At 36.1% G+C, this 14823-nt stretch overlaps 2 protein-coding genes and 1 long non-coding RNA gene across 3 annotated transcripts; 2 read left to right on the forward strand and 1 right to left on the reverse strand.

The window, feature by feature from the left end:
* Positions 1 to 229: 229 nt before the first annotated feature.
* LOC105341287 (uncharacterized) lies at positions 230 to 3263 on the forward strand. Its single transcript, XM_011447726.4, has 5 exons — positions 230 to 594; positions 766 to 896; positions 1144 to 1259; positions 1541 to 1653; positions 3036 to 3263. The coding sequence occupies exons 1-5, from the start codon at positions 319 to 321 to the stop codon at positions 3162 to 3164; spliced, it is 765 nt and encodes a 254-aa protein (XP_011446028.3). The 5' UTR covers positions 230 to 318; the 3' UTR covers positions 3165 to 3263.
* Positions 3264 to 3699: 436 nt separating this feature from the next.
* On the forward strand, positions 3700 to 14756 carry LOC105341292 (uncharacterized). The gene is made up of 4 exons (XR_010713929.1): positions 3700 to 4212; positions 12642 to 12798; positions 13719 to 13796; positions 14488 to 14756. It is a non-coding gene; the product is annotated as an uncharacterized lncRNA (long non-coding RNA).
* Positions 4967 to 12623, reverse strand: LOC117681796 (uncharacterized). Its single transcript, XM_066084277.1, has 3 exons — positions 12411 to 12623; positions 5589 to 11934; positions 4967 to 5112 (listed from the first exon to the last, which is right to left on the reverse strand). The coding sequence occupies exon 2, from the start codon at positions 11740 to 11742 to the stop codon at positions 5962 to 5964; it is 5781 nt and encodes a 1926-aa protein (XP_065940349.1). The 5' UTR covers positions 11743 to 11934; positions 12411 to 12623; the 3' UTR covers positions 4967 to 5112; positions 5589 to 5961.
* Positions 14757 to 14823: the final 67 nt, after the last annotated feature.

Here is a 14823-nt window from a genome sequence, read left to right on the forward strand (position 1 = left end):
ATTGAAAATTGACACATATATCTGAAACCCTAATTTGATATCAGAAATTTTTAAACATTAAACCTGATGGGATTTTTTTATTGTTCTCAAAGAAGTAGTAAGAAAACGCTTTTATTTTGAATACGTTTGATCATTATCTTCGTCAATTCAATTACGTTTGGACAAGACACAAAAATAAGAAACACTAACGTCGTAAGACATATATGTAGATAACACCGATAACCTGTCCCTTTCTTATCACTCCTTAAATATCTATTCTCTTTAGAATGTTGACATTTCTTATCTATACAACCTGAACCAGTTTCGCATGGAGTTAAAATGGCGCTCCATCAATTCATACTATTTGCCTCGCTTTTTAGTATTGTTACGTCACAGGTACCGATTCCCAAGCGGAAGCTTGGATACATCTTCGGAGAGGTGAAAGGTCTCACCCCAGTGAACGTCGACGCCTTCCTTGGTCCTGTCTGTCCGGATAGTAAAGAGGTCTTTCCTACACTACTACAATTGGCAAATCACTATGGACCTGAAGTTCTTACTCTTCGTATGCACATGTTTCCGCTTCCGTATCATAGAAATTCATTTCTCGTAGCAATGGTAAGGATGTGTTCAAATATTATTTTTATTTCTTTAATATAAGTTCATAGTCTATTAACACACATTTCAAGTCCCGCTGACACAGAAACATTTTTCTGATAAATCAAGTTTAGCAAGAAAGACTGCTATTCCAAATGTAAGAATGCTCCTAAATTGTACAAATATGTGTAGGGGGCCCAAGTGGTGAATAGAATGATCAGCTCGGCTCAAGGAGTGTACAACTGGACCGGAAGTGTATACGACAAGATCGACACTCTGTCAAACACTGCAACAAAATCAATGTCAGAGATTCAAATCATCAGGTAGTAAATTTCTTATGATTTACCATTTCAATTATTTCTGTCGGTCTTGTTGATATTCTATTATTCTTTGACAATTCGGAATTAATACTATATTAATAGTCAAACAATTTATTATCTCATTTAGATTGATATCTTTTAAAGGATTCATATTGAAATCTCTATTTCTGAATATTGCAAACATAATTATGTTTCATGACCATATAACGTATAACGTATCATATACGTTATAAACTCTGTGTCTTTGCAGTATGTTGGGTGATATAGCTGCCGGGCTTGGAATACAGAAATCTGTATTTGTCCAGAAAATGGCGGACCCATTAGTTGATGAGGATGCACGTGTAGAATGGAAATACACATGCACTCGTATGTATTATATATTTGAATGGAAACTTAGAGCTTCAAATTCTGCGGTTTTCATCTTATTTTTATTACAAAGACAGGTGCCTTATCAATTAAACTTATCATTTATGTATTTGTCATGAAAGTATTGAATAGTTGCGCCGTACCAACTAGTAATACATATTCATGATACTTTCATTTTTTCTTATTCTTTTCAAATGTTTTAAAATATGTGTAGTCCGACGAGAAGAGTATTGTTTGTTAGATAATGTTATTGAAAGCTGTGATATTTTTTTTGTACCTAGGTGGAATATCGGGGACCCCCATGTTTACCATCAATGACGTCATAGTAGCTGCCGACGCGTCTTGGAGTCTTGAGGACTGGAGGAAAGTCATTGACCCTCTCTTAAGCAATAATGTACGTTGAAAACGTAACGTTTGAAAATCATCTCATGTTATGGTGTAATAATTAGAAATTTGCCTTATGAAGTGTAGTTAAAATACAAGTGCATATATATCAACCAGCATGCACTGATAGAGAATTAAAATGTTCTACTCCTCTGTGTGTTGTGAGATTAAGAAATCAAAGTCAATATTTCGATTTAGTAAGTTGTTTTGGGGGCGGTGGGTTTACAGTTTACTTAATTATTCCCTTTGTTTGTTTTTAACTATAGTTATGACCATTTAGAATGCAAGATGTCTCTTGCATATGTTAATGTATGTACAGGGATATGTTACAAGTTTGCAGGTCCTAATTATATAAAACTTGTTAAAAGATTGGAAAAAAAACATGCTTTCTCAAGGGATCAAAATCTAAATTTAACTGAAGCAGATCTAAGTTAGAAGGGCGGCATGGTTGAAGTTAAGATAGCCCTGAATACCTTCACACAAAAGTAGTCTTTTCAATTTAGGGGTTTTTCGTCATATCTTGTATTATGAAGAAAAGAAGAATATCTTATGGATTATGCCTAAGACAGAACACAATAAATTGAACTTTTAGATCAGTAAAACCTACATATACAAGAATCTTTGAGATTATCATTTTAATTATGATTTTAATTCATAATGTTCTCATTTATATAGAGGACCATACCCTCTAGCCGTAATCTTTAATGTATGCTGTGGTCGTAATGACAATTATTTGATTTTCTCTCCTTTTGTGTTCTATTAGCTGTTTACATTGACAGTATTTTTTATTTCCCGTCATTTTGTGTTGTGTCAAGCTGATTGTATTGTCAGTACTTTGATTTTCCGTCATGTTGTGTTTTGTCAAGCTGATTGTATTGTCAGTACTTTGATTTTCCGTCATGTTGTGTTTTGTCAAGCTGATTGTATTGTCAGTACTTTGATTTTCCGTTATTTTGTGTTTTGTCAAGCTGATTGTATTGTCAGTACTTTGATTTCCCGTCATGTTGTGTTGTGTCAAGCTGATTGTATTGTCAGTACTTTGATTTCCCGTCATGTTGTGTTGTGTCAAGCTGATTGTATTGTCAGTACTTTGATTTCCCGTCATGTTGTGTTGTGTCAAGCTGATTGTATTGTCAGTACTTTGATTTCCCGTCATGTTGTGTTGTGTCAAGCTGATTGTATTGTCAGTACTTTTTATTTCCCGTCATTTTATGTTGTGTCAAGCTGATTGTATTGTCAGTACTTTGATTTTCCGTCCCTGTATGTTGTACCAATCAGAATTAGATTTGCTGATGTCAAACAGTATATAATTTTAGCATTTAAGCTTCCAGCTTTTTGTCTGTTGAACGCAGCCGTTTTTGTTGGCTTTACTTTAATTTTTGTCTCTTTCAGACATCCTACCAGAGCCTCCATTCCACGGGCTGTAAGATCGGCACCACTAAATGTGAGTACCTTCCCGGTAAAATAGAGTGCTGTACCAAGGGGGAGGCGTGCATACCCAACGTGGGATGTCGGTGCTGACGTCACGACATATGTATATAGTCACCATGAAACTTGTTAGAAGTATGTAAAATGTCGGTATCTTTGTGTTGTATAAAAATAAAGAATACCTACCTTACATGTATGTTTATTTATTTTTTTTGGGGGGGGGGGTGGGGGGGGTTGTTCTTTTGTCGGTGCTCATGCTACAACACATGAATATGTCACCATTTAATATGTTCAAAATTTAAAAAAAAAATTTTTTTTTTTTTTTTGGGGGGGGGGGGTTGTAAGAAAAAAAGATAAAGAATATCTGCATCACAGTTATGTGTTTGTTTCGTTAAGTTATTTAAAATTTACAATTGGGCATGAATGTAATTTAAAATAAAACCAAACATCGCACGGTTAAGATATATCTGTAAACTTCTTAAGTCTTTTTGGGGTTTCTGAGATCAAAGGGAGGAAAATTGATGCTTCGATTTTAAAATCTTTAAAAAAAATTGTTTGACATAACAATCAGATAAATGACAAGATCCTTCACCTCTGTTATGTTGTGTGAGTGGGTGTCATTCTCAATGAGGCGGATGATTCGGATCCATCTTTTACGAAACTAGTTTTAAGAAGTTTATGAAGTGTAGAAGCAAAATTGATTCTGTTTTATGCCATTTTATAGAGGACAAAAATATTATTACCTGTTGCAATTTTTTGGTATTCAGTCATACATGGAAGTCAACAATGTTTTTTAAGTTCGTTTCAATAAGATTTTCCTTAATGAAAAAACCACATCCCGGCCTAAGGAATTCTTAAATGTCTTTACTTAATGCACTTTGTCATCGTTATAAATAAAAGACCGCTGTAAATATGCTCATTATGATTAATTATCAACCCCTGAGTGGATACTGCTTTAAAGTTTTGAATTTTGACAAGGAAGATAATTGTCCTCGATAATTGAAATAGACGGACCGCACGTCCTTTTTGACGGCGCACGTGAGTTCTCTCCCTTAGACTGCAGCTTTTCTTTGATGACCGGTAAGCAGATATGGTGTGGACTTTTTCGACTTGGGTCATTCTATCTGTTGATTTAATTCAGGTAATTTATTTTGTTTATACTGTATACATTTGAATTATGAAATAAGTGAACAGATGTGCTCTCTCTCTCTCTCTCTCTCGCTCTCTCGCTCTCTCTCTCTCTCTCTCTCTCTCTCTCTCTCTCTCTCTCTCTCTCTCATATCTGAAAAGAGGTTAATTTATACCTTTACTTTTCTTTCCTTATCATTTCAAAGCTACCCCTCCGACGTTTTTTATATTTGATTAATTTAAATGCTTTGGAAAAACGTATGTACTTTAATTTGTTCTCTATTTATTCTAAAGTCAAAAAGGATTTTTCAATAAAAGTACTGTGAACAAATCATGTCAAGTTTTTACAATTATTTGCAAATTAACCAGCTATAATATACTTTGAGAGTAAGAACGTTGTTCATTCAATGAATTTGATTTGAAATATTCTATAGCCAGGGTATAAATTCTAGCTGTATGTCTATACACAGGCACCTGAATATGTAGTAGGGGTAGAATTTTTCGATATATGACTTATTACGCGACTCATTGATAAAAATTCAGGTGCCTAGGGTCTATAGCCCCCCCCCCCCCCCCCCCCCCCCCCCCGTCTGAGAAAAATGGTTGGACGACATTGAGGCTGTAGTTCCATATGAGTTAAAAAGTTGCAAGTGTACGGCGGACAAAATCTTTCCCTAGTTTTGGACCAGAAAAATATAAGAATTCTCGAACTCTTTATATCTTGAAGCACGTGATAAATAAGTTATTGTATTATATTGTATGTAGTATTTGTACTGACTACCATCAAGGAAGAGTCAACTTGTTGTTAATGCACATCTTTATTCAGTCATTGTATAACTAGAATGACGATTTACGACATGATGACGTGACTTGATGTAATAACACTTGATGTGACTAGATATGATGTGATTAACTGGAAAAACAAAGAAAACATACATAAGTTTTGATGCTATGAATAAACATACAAAACACACTCAGCATATGACAAATATCACTCTAGTAAATATATATGCCCCTGTTCTTGTAAACAATACTTTCACTTATATATATGCTCTAGGAAATTAGCAAATATAACGAAACTCATACTACTAGCAAATTACACAATTCAAAATGAATATATATGTACGCCTATGGTAGAGTGCACAAAACATCGCATCCAAACAATGAAACCTTAAATTCCGATATATCATACAATAGAAACATGCTACGATGATACTTATAGCTTTAAATTTATATAACATTCTAGATATATCCCTTGTGCCAACATTCTAACATGTTACTAAAAATACATCTTCACAGTTGAACACTTTTGTTTACACATTTATATCTATCGTTTATACATAACTTTCTGCACAAAACAATACACAAGCAGATTTCATGCTAACTTACCAACTTAGAAGTTTTCTCTCGTAGAAACAAACATAGTAAACCTGGTAAATGTAAATGGTGTTCAGCACAGGGACTAGGAAAAAATCTAAACTGCTCGTTCCCCGCGAAAAATCCTAATAACAAAACCAAATCCGGAAATCCGGAATATTCTAAAATTCAAACTCAATCCGGAAAAATGTATATAATGTTAAATTGGCTATAACAATCCAGCCCCCTAATTGTGGAACATTATGTGACACAATTATACAAATCATAATACTTGATATATAATCAAATTATACATATTGAAAAAGTACCCGTGTCAATAAAATGTCATAGGTTGCCTTAGATAAGCAACAAATATGAAAAAGCACAATGAAAGTTTGATAACACATCACACAGAAGGTTCGTCCATTTCCAAAATAAGACACAGTTTATCTATTGGACGCATCAAAGTGTTCGTTGCTGTCTTTACTTTAACTTGTCGCACCAGTCCAAAACGATCGGGAACAGTCTCTAAAACCATACCCATGGACCAGGAATTACGAGGAGAGTTCGAATCCACCACTAAAACCACATCACCGATTTTCAGGTTCCTCTTCACTTCGTGCCACTTTTGACGCTCTTGCAGTAATGGTAGGTATTCTTTCACCCATCGGTTCCAGAAGAGGTTGGCCATATATTGAACCTGCCTCCAACGACGTCTGCAGTAGTTGTCAGATTTCGTAAACACACCTGGCGGTAAATTTGGCTGTTGTCTCATTAACAAGAGATGATTTGGTGTCAAAGCCTCTAGGTCGTTGTGATGATCGGAATTCTTGGTTATTGGTCTGTCATTGAGAATGGCCTCTATTTCACACATAAGTGTATTGAGTCCTTCATCATCTAGGATCTGTTCTCGAAGAACACTGTTCATCACTTTTCTTATGGTCCTGATGATTCTCTCCCAGACACCTCCATGATGGGATCCTGCTGGGGGGTTGAAATGCCAATCTATGTTTTTCTGTAGCATTGCTTCATGAATCTGTGACACATTCCAGTCGTTTATCGAGTTTCTAAGTTCACGATTGGCCCCAACAAAGTTTGTCCCATTGTCCGAGCGAATTTTCTTCACCTGACCTCTGCGTGCAATGAAACGACGTAAAGCGTTGATGTAGGAATCTGTAGTCAAAGAAGACGCAACTTCTAAATGCACAGCACGACTGGCAAGACATGTAAAGATAACACCATAACGTTTGACGTGACTTCTCTTCAATTTCACTTCAAAAGGACCAAAATAGTCCACGCCAACTCTAGTGAATGGTGGTTCATCAGGTATTAAACGATCCTCTGGTAATTGAGCCATTTTCTGTTCTCCAACTCTAGCTTTTTGGCGGCGACATACTATACACTTTGAAATCAACTTCCTGATAGAAGAAGGCGCATGTATTAACCAGTATTTTTGTCTTAATATAGAAAGCATATGATTTCTACCACTATGTTTCAGTTCACAATGGATCTGTCTCAATATCAGATTTGACACGTGGTGATCCTTAGGTAAGATGATTGGATGCTTGGTTTCTAACGGCATACTTGCTCTGTGCAATCGACCACCAACACGAATGAGTCCATCGTCAAGAATAGGGTCTAATTTTCTGACATTGCTACTAAGTTTCACAGGATGTCCTTTCTTCAGCTCTTCGATTTCTGATGCAAATGATTTTCTTTGAATGAATTTCAAAATAGCAACTTCAGCTTCCTGCAAGTCCTCAGCTGATAAACATGTCTCAGCTGCTTGATTTTCTAGTTGTGTTTTGCGTTGAGTTCTGAGAAACAGTTTTTTCTTTACTTTGAGAATCCATGCCACACTTTTCTTTAACTTGTACCATGAGGAATGATAGTTCAAGAGTCTTTCAACACTATCAACATGATTATCACTGGATTCACGTGTATGAATAACTGCCCTCACTGTGATCTTTTTTACCTCTGGATCGTCAACAGGTATCTCATCAGAAAGTTCCATTGGTCTTTCAGCCCAACTATCATTTTTTGCTAACAAGACTTCAGGTGCTGTTATCCAATGTTTTCCTTGAAGAATGTCATTAGCGGACATGCCTCTTGATGCAAGATCAGCAGGGTTTTGTTTGGTATTGATGTATCGCCATTCATCAGGTAAGGAGCCTTCATGAATCACTGCAAGTCTATTTGCGACGAAAGTGTGAAATCTAGATGAGGTATTTCTTATATACCGAATAACTGCCATGCTGTCTGTCCAAAACACAGTTTCATCTATAGGTACATCTAACTCGGACTTCAACATCTTATCTGTGCGAACTGCTACTGTAGCCGCTGTCAATTCTAGTCGAGGAATTGTCGTCTGTTTTAATGGAGCGACACGTGACTTGCCTATAACGAATGAGCAATGAACTGCACCATCAAAGTTCTCCTGTCTTAAGTAGGATACAGTTCCATATCCACGTTCACTGGCATCTGCGAAGTGATGTAGCTGTGCGGACTTTATTTCTCCGAATCCAACAGGTTTATAACATCTTGACACTTTAAAGTCAGAAAGTCTCTCTAGATCTTGTAGCCATTCGTTCCACTGTTGTGCGAGATGTCCTGGTATCTTCTCATCCCATCCTAGCTGAAGTTTACAAAGTTCTTGTAGTAAACACTTTGCTTTTAGAGTGAACGGGGCCAAAAATCCAAGTGGGTCAAACACACTGCTCACCATGGATAAGATACCTCTTCTCGTTAAGGGTTGATCTTTAATGTCCATCTTGAAACAAAAAACATCATTTTCAACACACCACTGAACTCCCAGGGCTCTATCGATGGGAAGGGTATCATTTTCCAAATCCAAGTCTTTGACTTCCTTTGCTCTCCTTGAGACTGGAATATAGGTCATAACTTCTCGGCTATTACTAATCCATTTAGTAATATGAAATCCTCCTCTCATAAGAAGATCTTGCAAATCACACAACAGAGAAGATGCTTCAGTTACGGTTTTCACTGATTTCAAACAGTCATCCACATAAAAGTTTTTAAGGACAGTGTTGATGACTTCAGTGTTGTAAAGTCCTTTGTAATCGTGCGCTGTTTTCCTCAAAGCATAATTTGCACAACTTGGCGATGATGTCGCACCAAATAAATGTACTACCATTTGGTACTCAATTATGCGTTTTCTAGGATTTCCATCCTCCCACCATAGGAATCTAAGGAAACTTGCATCCTCCTGTGGTACTTTCACTTGATAAAACATGCTATCGATGTCTCCCATGATCACTATCTCATCTTGTCTGAATCTTAAGAGTGTACCAATCAGAGTATTTGTGAGATTCGGTCCTTGTAACAGTTGTTCGTTCAATGAAGTTCCCTGATATCGAGCTGCACAATCGAACACAACTCTCAACTTCCTTTTCTTAGGATGGTATACTCCATGATGAGGTAGGTACCACACTTGTCCGTCATCTTGAATAACTTTCTCATCTGGAACTTTGACAGCATATCCTTCTTCAAGAATCTTGTTCATGAATACACAGTATTCTTTGTGGAAGTTTTCATCACGACTGAATCGTTTCTGAAGTGAAGACAGTCTTTGTTCAACTTGTTTCCTGTTGTTAGGTAAACACACGTTTTCTGACTTAAACGGAAGACTTATAACGTAATGTCCGTCTTCAAAATGAATAGAATTTGACACACATTCTAGGAATCTTCTGTCTTCCTTTGAGGGTTCACACTTGTCATCAATAGTTCTTTCATTAAAGTCATGATTAAATTGATTGCGAATCTGTTCCTCCAAGTTGTTCATTAGTTTTGCATCTACACGATTAACGGACACATATGTATCATTCGAAGTCGCATGAATTTCGAGTGGTCCATTTATCACCCAGCCTAGCAAAGTTTTTACAGCGAACGGTCCATTATCAACACTGGGTATAACATCCCAAGGCTCCATTGCCCTAGGCACATTGACTCCAATCAGAATTCCAACATCACTGTCAATCCTGGGAAGTTCAATATCACTGAGATATGGATAGTTCTCAATATCCTCTGGAGAAATCACATCTGTCCTCGATGCAGGTAAAGTAGGTTGTGTGTAGACCGGAGGAAGTTCCAACACGTTCATACCATTGATGTCGGATATTTCTAACCCGGAAATCACATGAGAAGTCTGAGTATGCTGTTGGCCCATTGTCGTAAGGTTGAGGTTCATCTTCCTTCCCTCCAGTTTTAACAATCTTGCAATGTCCTCCAAACAGAATGTTGCATTACTTCCTGAGTCAAGGAAAGCATATGTTTCCAGGTATTTGTCACTAAACTTTGACTTGACTCTGACCGGCACAATAGGTAGCGCTTGTTTTCCAGCCCCCATATGAACTGTAGATGACATAGCGAACAAAGGGTTTTCACCGTCAGTATGTTCTCTTGAAGTTGAAGCTCCATTTGTTCCTTCATTCTGTCGAGGATCAACGTGAAGAATGGATGGATGATACTTCTTACAATGAGCACATGTCATTCTTTGTCGACAATTAGTTTTCACATGTCCATATCTCAAGCATGCAAAACACAGTCCATTCGTTTTCAAGAATGCATATCTGTCTTTAAGAGGTAGAATAGTAATGCTCAAACACATGTCCAATGAATGGGCTCCATTACAGAATGTACAATGTTTGAAAACTGGTTTCATCTGTGTAACACTGTTATCATAGAAAGATCTTGTGTTGGTTTTCACAGCAAAGTTTTTATGTGCTTCTGATTTCTTCTGGTCTTGAAAACGTTTGTTGGCTGAACTGCTCATAATTTCTCTTCCGTATATAGGATCTGTTGCTTTTTTGGCTTCTTTGCGAACAAAGTCAGCAAGATGGTGAAACTTCACAGCTTGTTTCTTCTCTTTCAGTTCATATACACAGCTTCGCCATTTGTCGTGAAGGTAAAATGGTAATTTCTTCACTAACAGTTTCAAATTTTCTGAATATTCCAGTACACGACCAGTATCAATGTTTTCAACAGCATATTGACACTCACGCAAAAATATAGCAAACTGATCTAAAGTTTTTGCACTGTCCAGTTTTACTGGAGGCCAGTCGAGAGCTTTCTTCACATATGCTTGCGCTATAATGTCAGGGTCTCCATAACGATCCTTCAACTCTTCCAGTGCTGCTTTGTAGCCACGTTCAGCATCCAGATATGAATAACCAGAAACGATTCTTTGTGCTTCACCAACAGTAAACTGTAATAGATAGTTCAACCGTTCTTCGTATGATTCCGTATTAGAACAAATTCTGGCATTGAATTGTCTGAGAAATCTTGTGTAATTCATAGGGTTTCCATCAAACTTCTGTAGATCAGCTTTTGGTTTGTTCAATTCACGAGCGACAGTCTGTATTTCACTGCTTGGTTCATATATGGGTGTTGACAATTCTGGTCTAACTAAACGTTGCACAGATCGATGAGGAATGCGCGGAGTAGAATTGTCACATGTGAACTCATTTTCACGATCAAGATCAAAAGTTACAATTCTGTCTACATTTTCATTGATGAGGGAGTTTTCTAGTTCTTGGTCACGGAGTTCACTTTTCTCTAATTCTTCCAATAATTTGGATCGTGCATCACTTATCTGAAGTTCAGTTTTAATCTTCAATTCTTCTTCTTTCATTTTCAGCTCCAGTTTAGCCGCTTCTAATTTTCGTTGTTCATCTAAAGCTGATGCTTTGGCCAACAGTTCTGCTTTTCGTTGACTTTCTTTTAATTTCTCGAGTGAAATTTGACTTGAAGTTTTCGATGCACTCGACAGTCTCGATTTCACATCAGATGGTATTTTCTTTGGAGTCGGTTGCATTGAATGTTTCGCGAACCACTGTTCTACAGAATCTTTCACTTTATGAAATCGGGAATTCCTGTCCTGAAATTCTTTGTCATCACTTTCTCCACTTCCGGTCGAAAGTTTCAATAAGCCCTGAAGACTTTCATGTGTAAATAAAAGTTCATCGTAAACTTTCAGCCATTTCTTGTACAGTTCTTTGACTTCATTCACATCTGTTGATGTTTTCAATAATTCTTCGATATCCTCACTCAAAGACACCAGTTTATTTTCACATCCCCTACAATACTTAGACTTACGATCGAGATGATATTCTAAACCTTTCTCGGTATGAGTTCTAGGTCTTGTCTCTCCTGTAGCACCATCCGCCATGACGAAGTACAGCTTCTTTAGGGACAAGATCTTCTAAGTTGTTAATGTTGTACTGACTACCATCAAGGAAGAGTCAACTTGTTGTTAATGCACATCTTTATTCAGTCATTGTATAACTAGAATGACGATTTACGACATGATGACGTGACTTGATGTAATAACACTTGATGTGACTAGATATGATGTGATTAACTGGAAAAACAAAGAAAACATACATAAGTTTTGATGCTATGAATAAACATACAAAACACACTCAGCATATGACAAATATCACTCTAGTAAATATATATGCCCCTGTTCTTGTAAACAATACTTTCACTTATATATATGCTCTAGGAAATTAGCAAATATAACGAAACTCATACTACTAGCAAATTACACAATTCAAAATGAATATATATGTACGCCTATGGTAGAGTGCACAAAACATCGCATCCAAACAATGAAACCTTAAATTCCGATATATCATACAATAGAAACATGCTACGATGATACTTATAGCTTTAAATTTATATAACATTCTAGATATATCCCTTGTGCCAACATTCTAACATGTTACTAAAAATACATCTTCACAGTTGAACACTTTTGTTTACACATTTATATCTATCGTTTATACATAACTTTCTGCACAAAACAATACACAAGCAGATTTCATGCTAACTTACCAACTTAGAAGTTTTCTCTCGTAGAAACAAACATAGTAAACCTGGTAAATGTAAATGGTGTTCAGCACAGGGACTAGGAAAAAATCTAAACTGCTCGTTCCCCGCGAAAAATCCTAATAACAAAACCAAATCCGGAAATCCGGAATATTCTAAAATTCAAACTCAATCCGGAAAAATGTATATAATGTTAAATTGGCTATAACAGTATTTCTGTTATCATATGCAACTTAGATTTACTCTTCTGCAAAATATGAAACCCTGGCGACACCTTTCTGTCCGGATATTTTTCCTTCAAAATCCGGAGCATGTCCACAACTTCCGGTATGGACGCCATGTGACTGTCACCTTGGAAACATCTGGTGCAAAAAAGATATTGATTGCCCCGCAAGTGAGAAAAATTTAAAATTATTCATTTATTATTTTTATTCTGTGTTGGATTTGTGTCACCTGAAATTTTATTTTCATCAAACATCTGCATTGCATTCGAATTAAACGTATAAAACGTGTACTAGATAATCCTTTATACTACAGTGTATGACCAAGATTCATAACAATTGATAAAAATCTTATTACAAATAAACAATTGCATGCACATTGTTATTTTCTTGAGAAAAAAATCCGATCCGGTGAATGTTAAAATCTTGATTAATTGGGATGTCTGCATGTGCATTGCACATTAATTTTAATTAATTTTAGCTGTTATGCTTGCTGACAGCTAGCCAAGTGGTTTATGAATTCGAGAAGTTATGTTTGTTTGCCAAAGAATATCATGAAAATTGGATCTTTTTTATACTGTGCTTTGATAAAATGATGTTTGGAATTATGCTGCTTTAAGTAGTATGAAGTTTAGATTTTCTATGATGTTTGATAAAGTGCTGCTTTTTGTTTTGGATTGCATGTGCTGTTAATCACTGCTTTCATTTCTTGTAGGATACGGAAACCCTAAGTGTCGTGTTGTAAAATTGGGAATATAGTGTAATTATTTATGCTGAGTGGTTTTTATTTCATTATGCTTAAGGAGACAGTAATGGGGGGTGGGGGTGTAGGGTGGAGGGGTTAAGATGCTACATAACAAAAGTATACCATCGTTCAAGTATCTAGAAGGGGGACTTAGAGAGAAAATCAAATCTTTTAATTTAACACAAAAATATAGCCGGAGTTAGGGTTCGGACTACACAGTCCCTGGGAGGGGGGGGGCGAATTTCGAAACTGTGTATGATTGTTTGTTTTGGTTTTTTTAAATTACGATGTAGAAATTATTAAGAATATAAACTTTAATTTCGTATCTTTCTTTTTTTTGCACATTAGGACAGAAATGCTGCTCTTACGGCTGTGGGTGCCGATCTATGTGCATTATCCCTGACAAAATTCCTAAACAGATCGAATGTAAGAAACCTCTCAGAAGTTTCAAAATTGGTATTTTTTCAATTAAATAATTCAAAAGGGCTGGATAAACTGTTGTTTTATCCTTGATATAAAGAGCTCTGTATTTAGATGTATGTTGAATTTTTAGAGGTAAAATATTAAAGATTTTAGTTTGCTCATTTTTTTCTTATTCTTTTTTTTCAAGTATTCATATTTCAATGTATAGATATACTAGAGGGACTTTAGACACAATTTTAGAAACTTAGACTGTCATTGAGACTGTAGTTTATTAATTACCCCGAAGCTTCATTTGAAATGTTGAGTTACAGATTTTAGATATATCAAGCTATGATTTTTAATAATCGATCCTGGAAAAATGTTTATCGATCAAGGTAAACCTAAGGAAATATCCTGTCAAAAAAAATCTTTTATCTGAAGAGAAAGTCGATACATCAGTGAAGTGTTTAATATGTACACAATTTGTAAAAATTTTCCAGGGACCAATGATTTACAGATAATAAGTATATTTTTCTCGTCTTTTTGCTTGACAGACATTGTTAACGTTGCCGATCTGTCATGCTTTGTGCCCTGTAAGCTTCCGATATCAACCAGATATATTTCATTCTAATAATTCTTAATTAGGTGAGTGTTTGGCTAATTTTGTATCTTTATCAATATTAAAAGTGGATATAACATTTCATTATTAATCTAGATCCTCCACACCTGATTTCCCCTTGTCAGCTACCAAAACTTCCTGGACCTTGTATAGCTGCACTTCCTCGCTGGTGGTACAGCGCAACTTCCGGTCGATGTGAGGTCTTCCGGTATGGCGGATGTTGCGGTAATGCCAATAATTTTCTTTCTCAAGAGGACTGCGAGATGCAGTGTGTTGGAGGGCATTTATTGACTTAACTCTGAGTTGAAAGTTAAAACATTTCTTCTTTTGTTGAGCTTTGACATTTAATAAAAATTCAAAGACCTTCACGATTTTATTTTTGACAGTGCTTTTCATTTGTGTTATCATTTTATTTCTTTTATATATTAATTT

The sequence above is a fragment of the Magallana gigas genome, chromosome 1 (genome assembly GCF_963853765.1).
Source record: "Magallana gigas chromosome 1, xbMagGiga1.1, whole genome shotgun sequence".
NCBI classification, from domain to species: domain Eukaryota; kingdom Metazoa; phylum Mollusca; class Bivalvia; order Ostreida; family Ostreidae; genus Magallana; species Magallana gigas.

Coding starts and splice junctions, on each gene's coding strand:
- LOC117681796 (XM_066084277.1), bottom strand. CDS start 11,742: ATGGCGGATGGTGCTACAGGAGAGACAAGACCTAGAACTCATACCGAG.
- LOC105341287 (XM_011447726.4), top strand. CDS start 319: ATGGCGCTCCATCAATTCATACTATTTGCCTCGCTTTTTAGTATTGTT. Junction 595..765: donor ATTCATTTCTCGTAGCAATG/GTAAGGATGTGT, acceptor AAATATGTGTAG/GGGGCCCAAGTGGTGAATAG. Junction 1,654..3,035: donor ACCCTCTCTTAAGCAATAAT/GTACGTTGAAAA, acceptor TGTCTCTTTCAG/ACATCCTACCAGAGCCTCCA.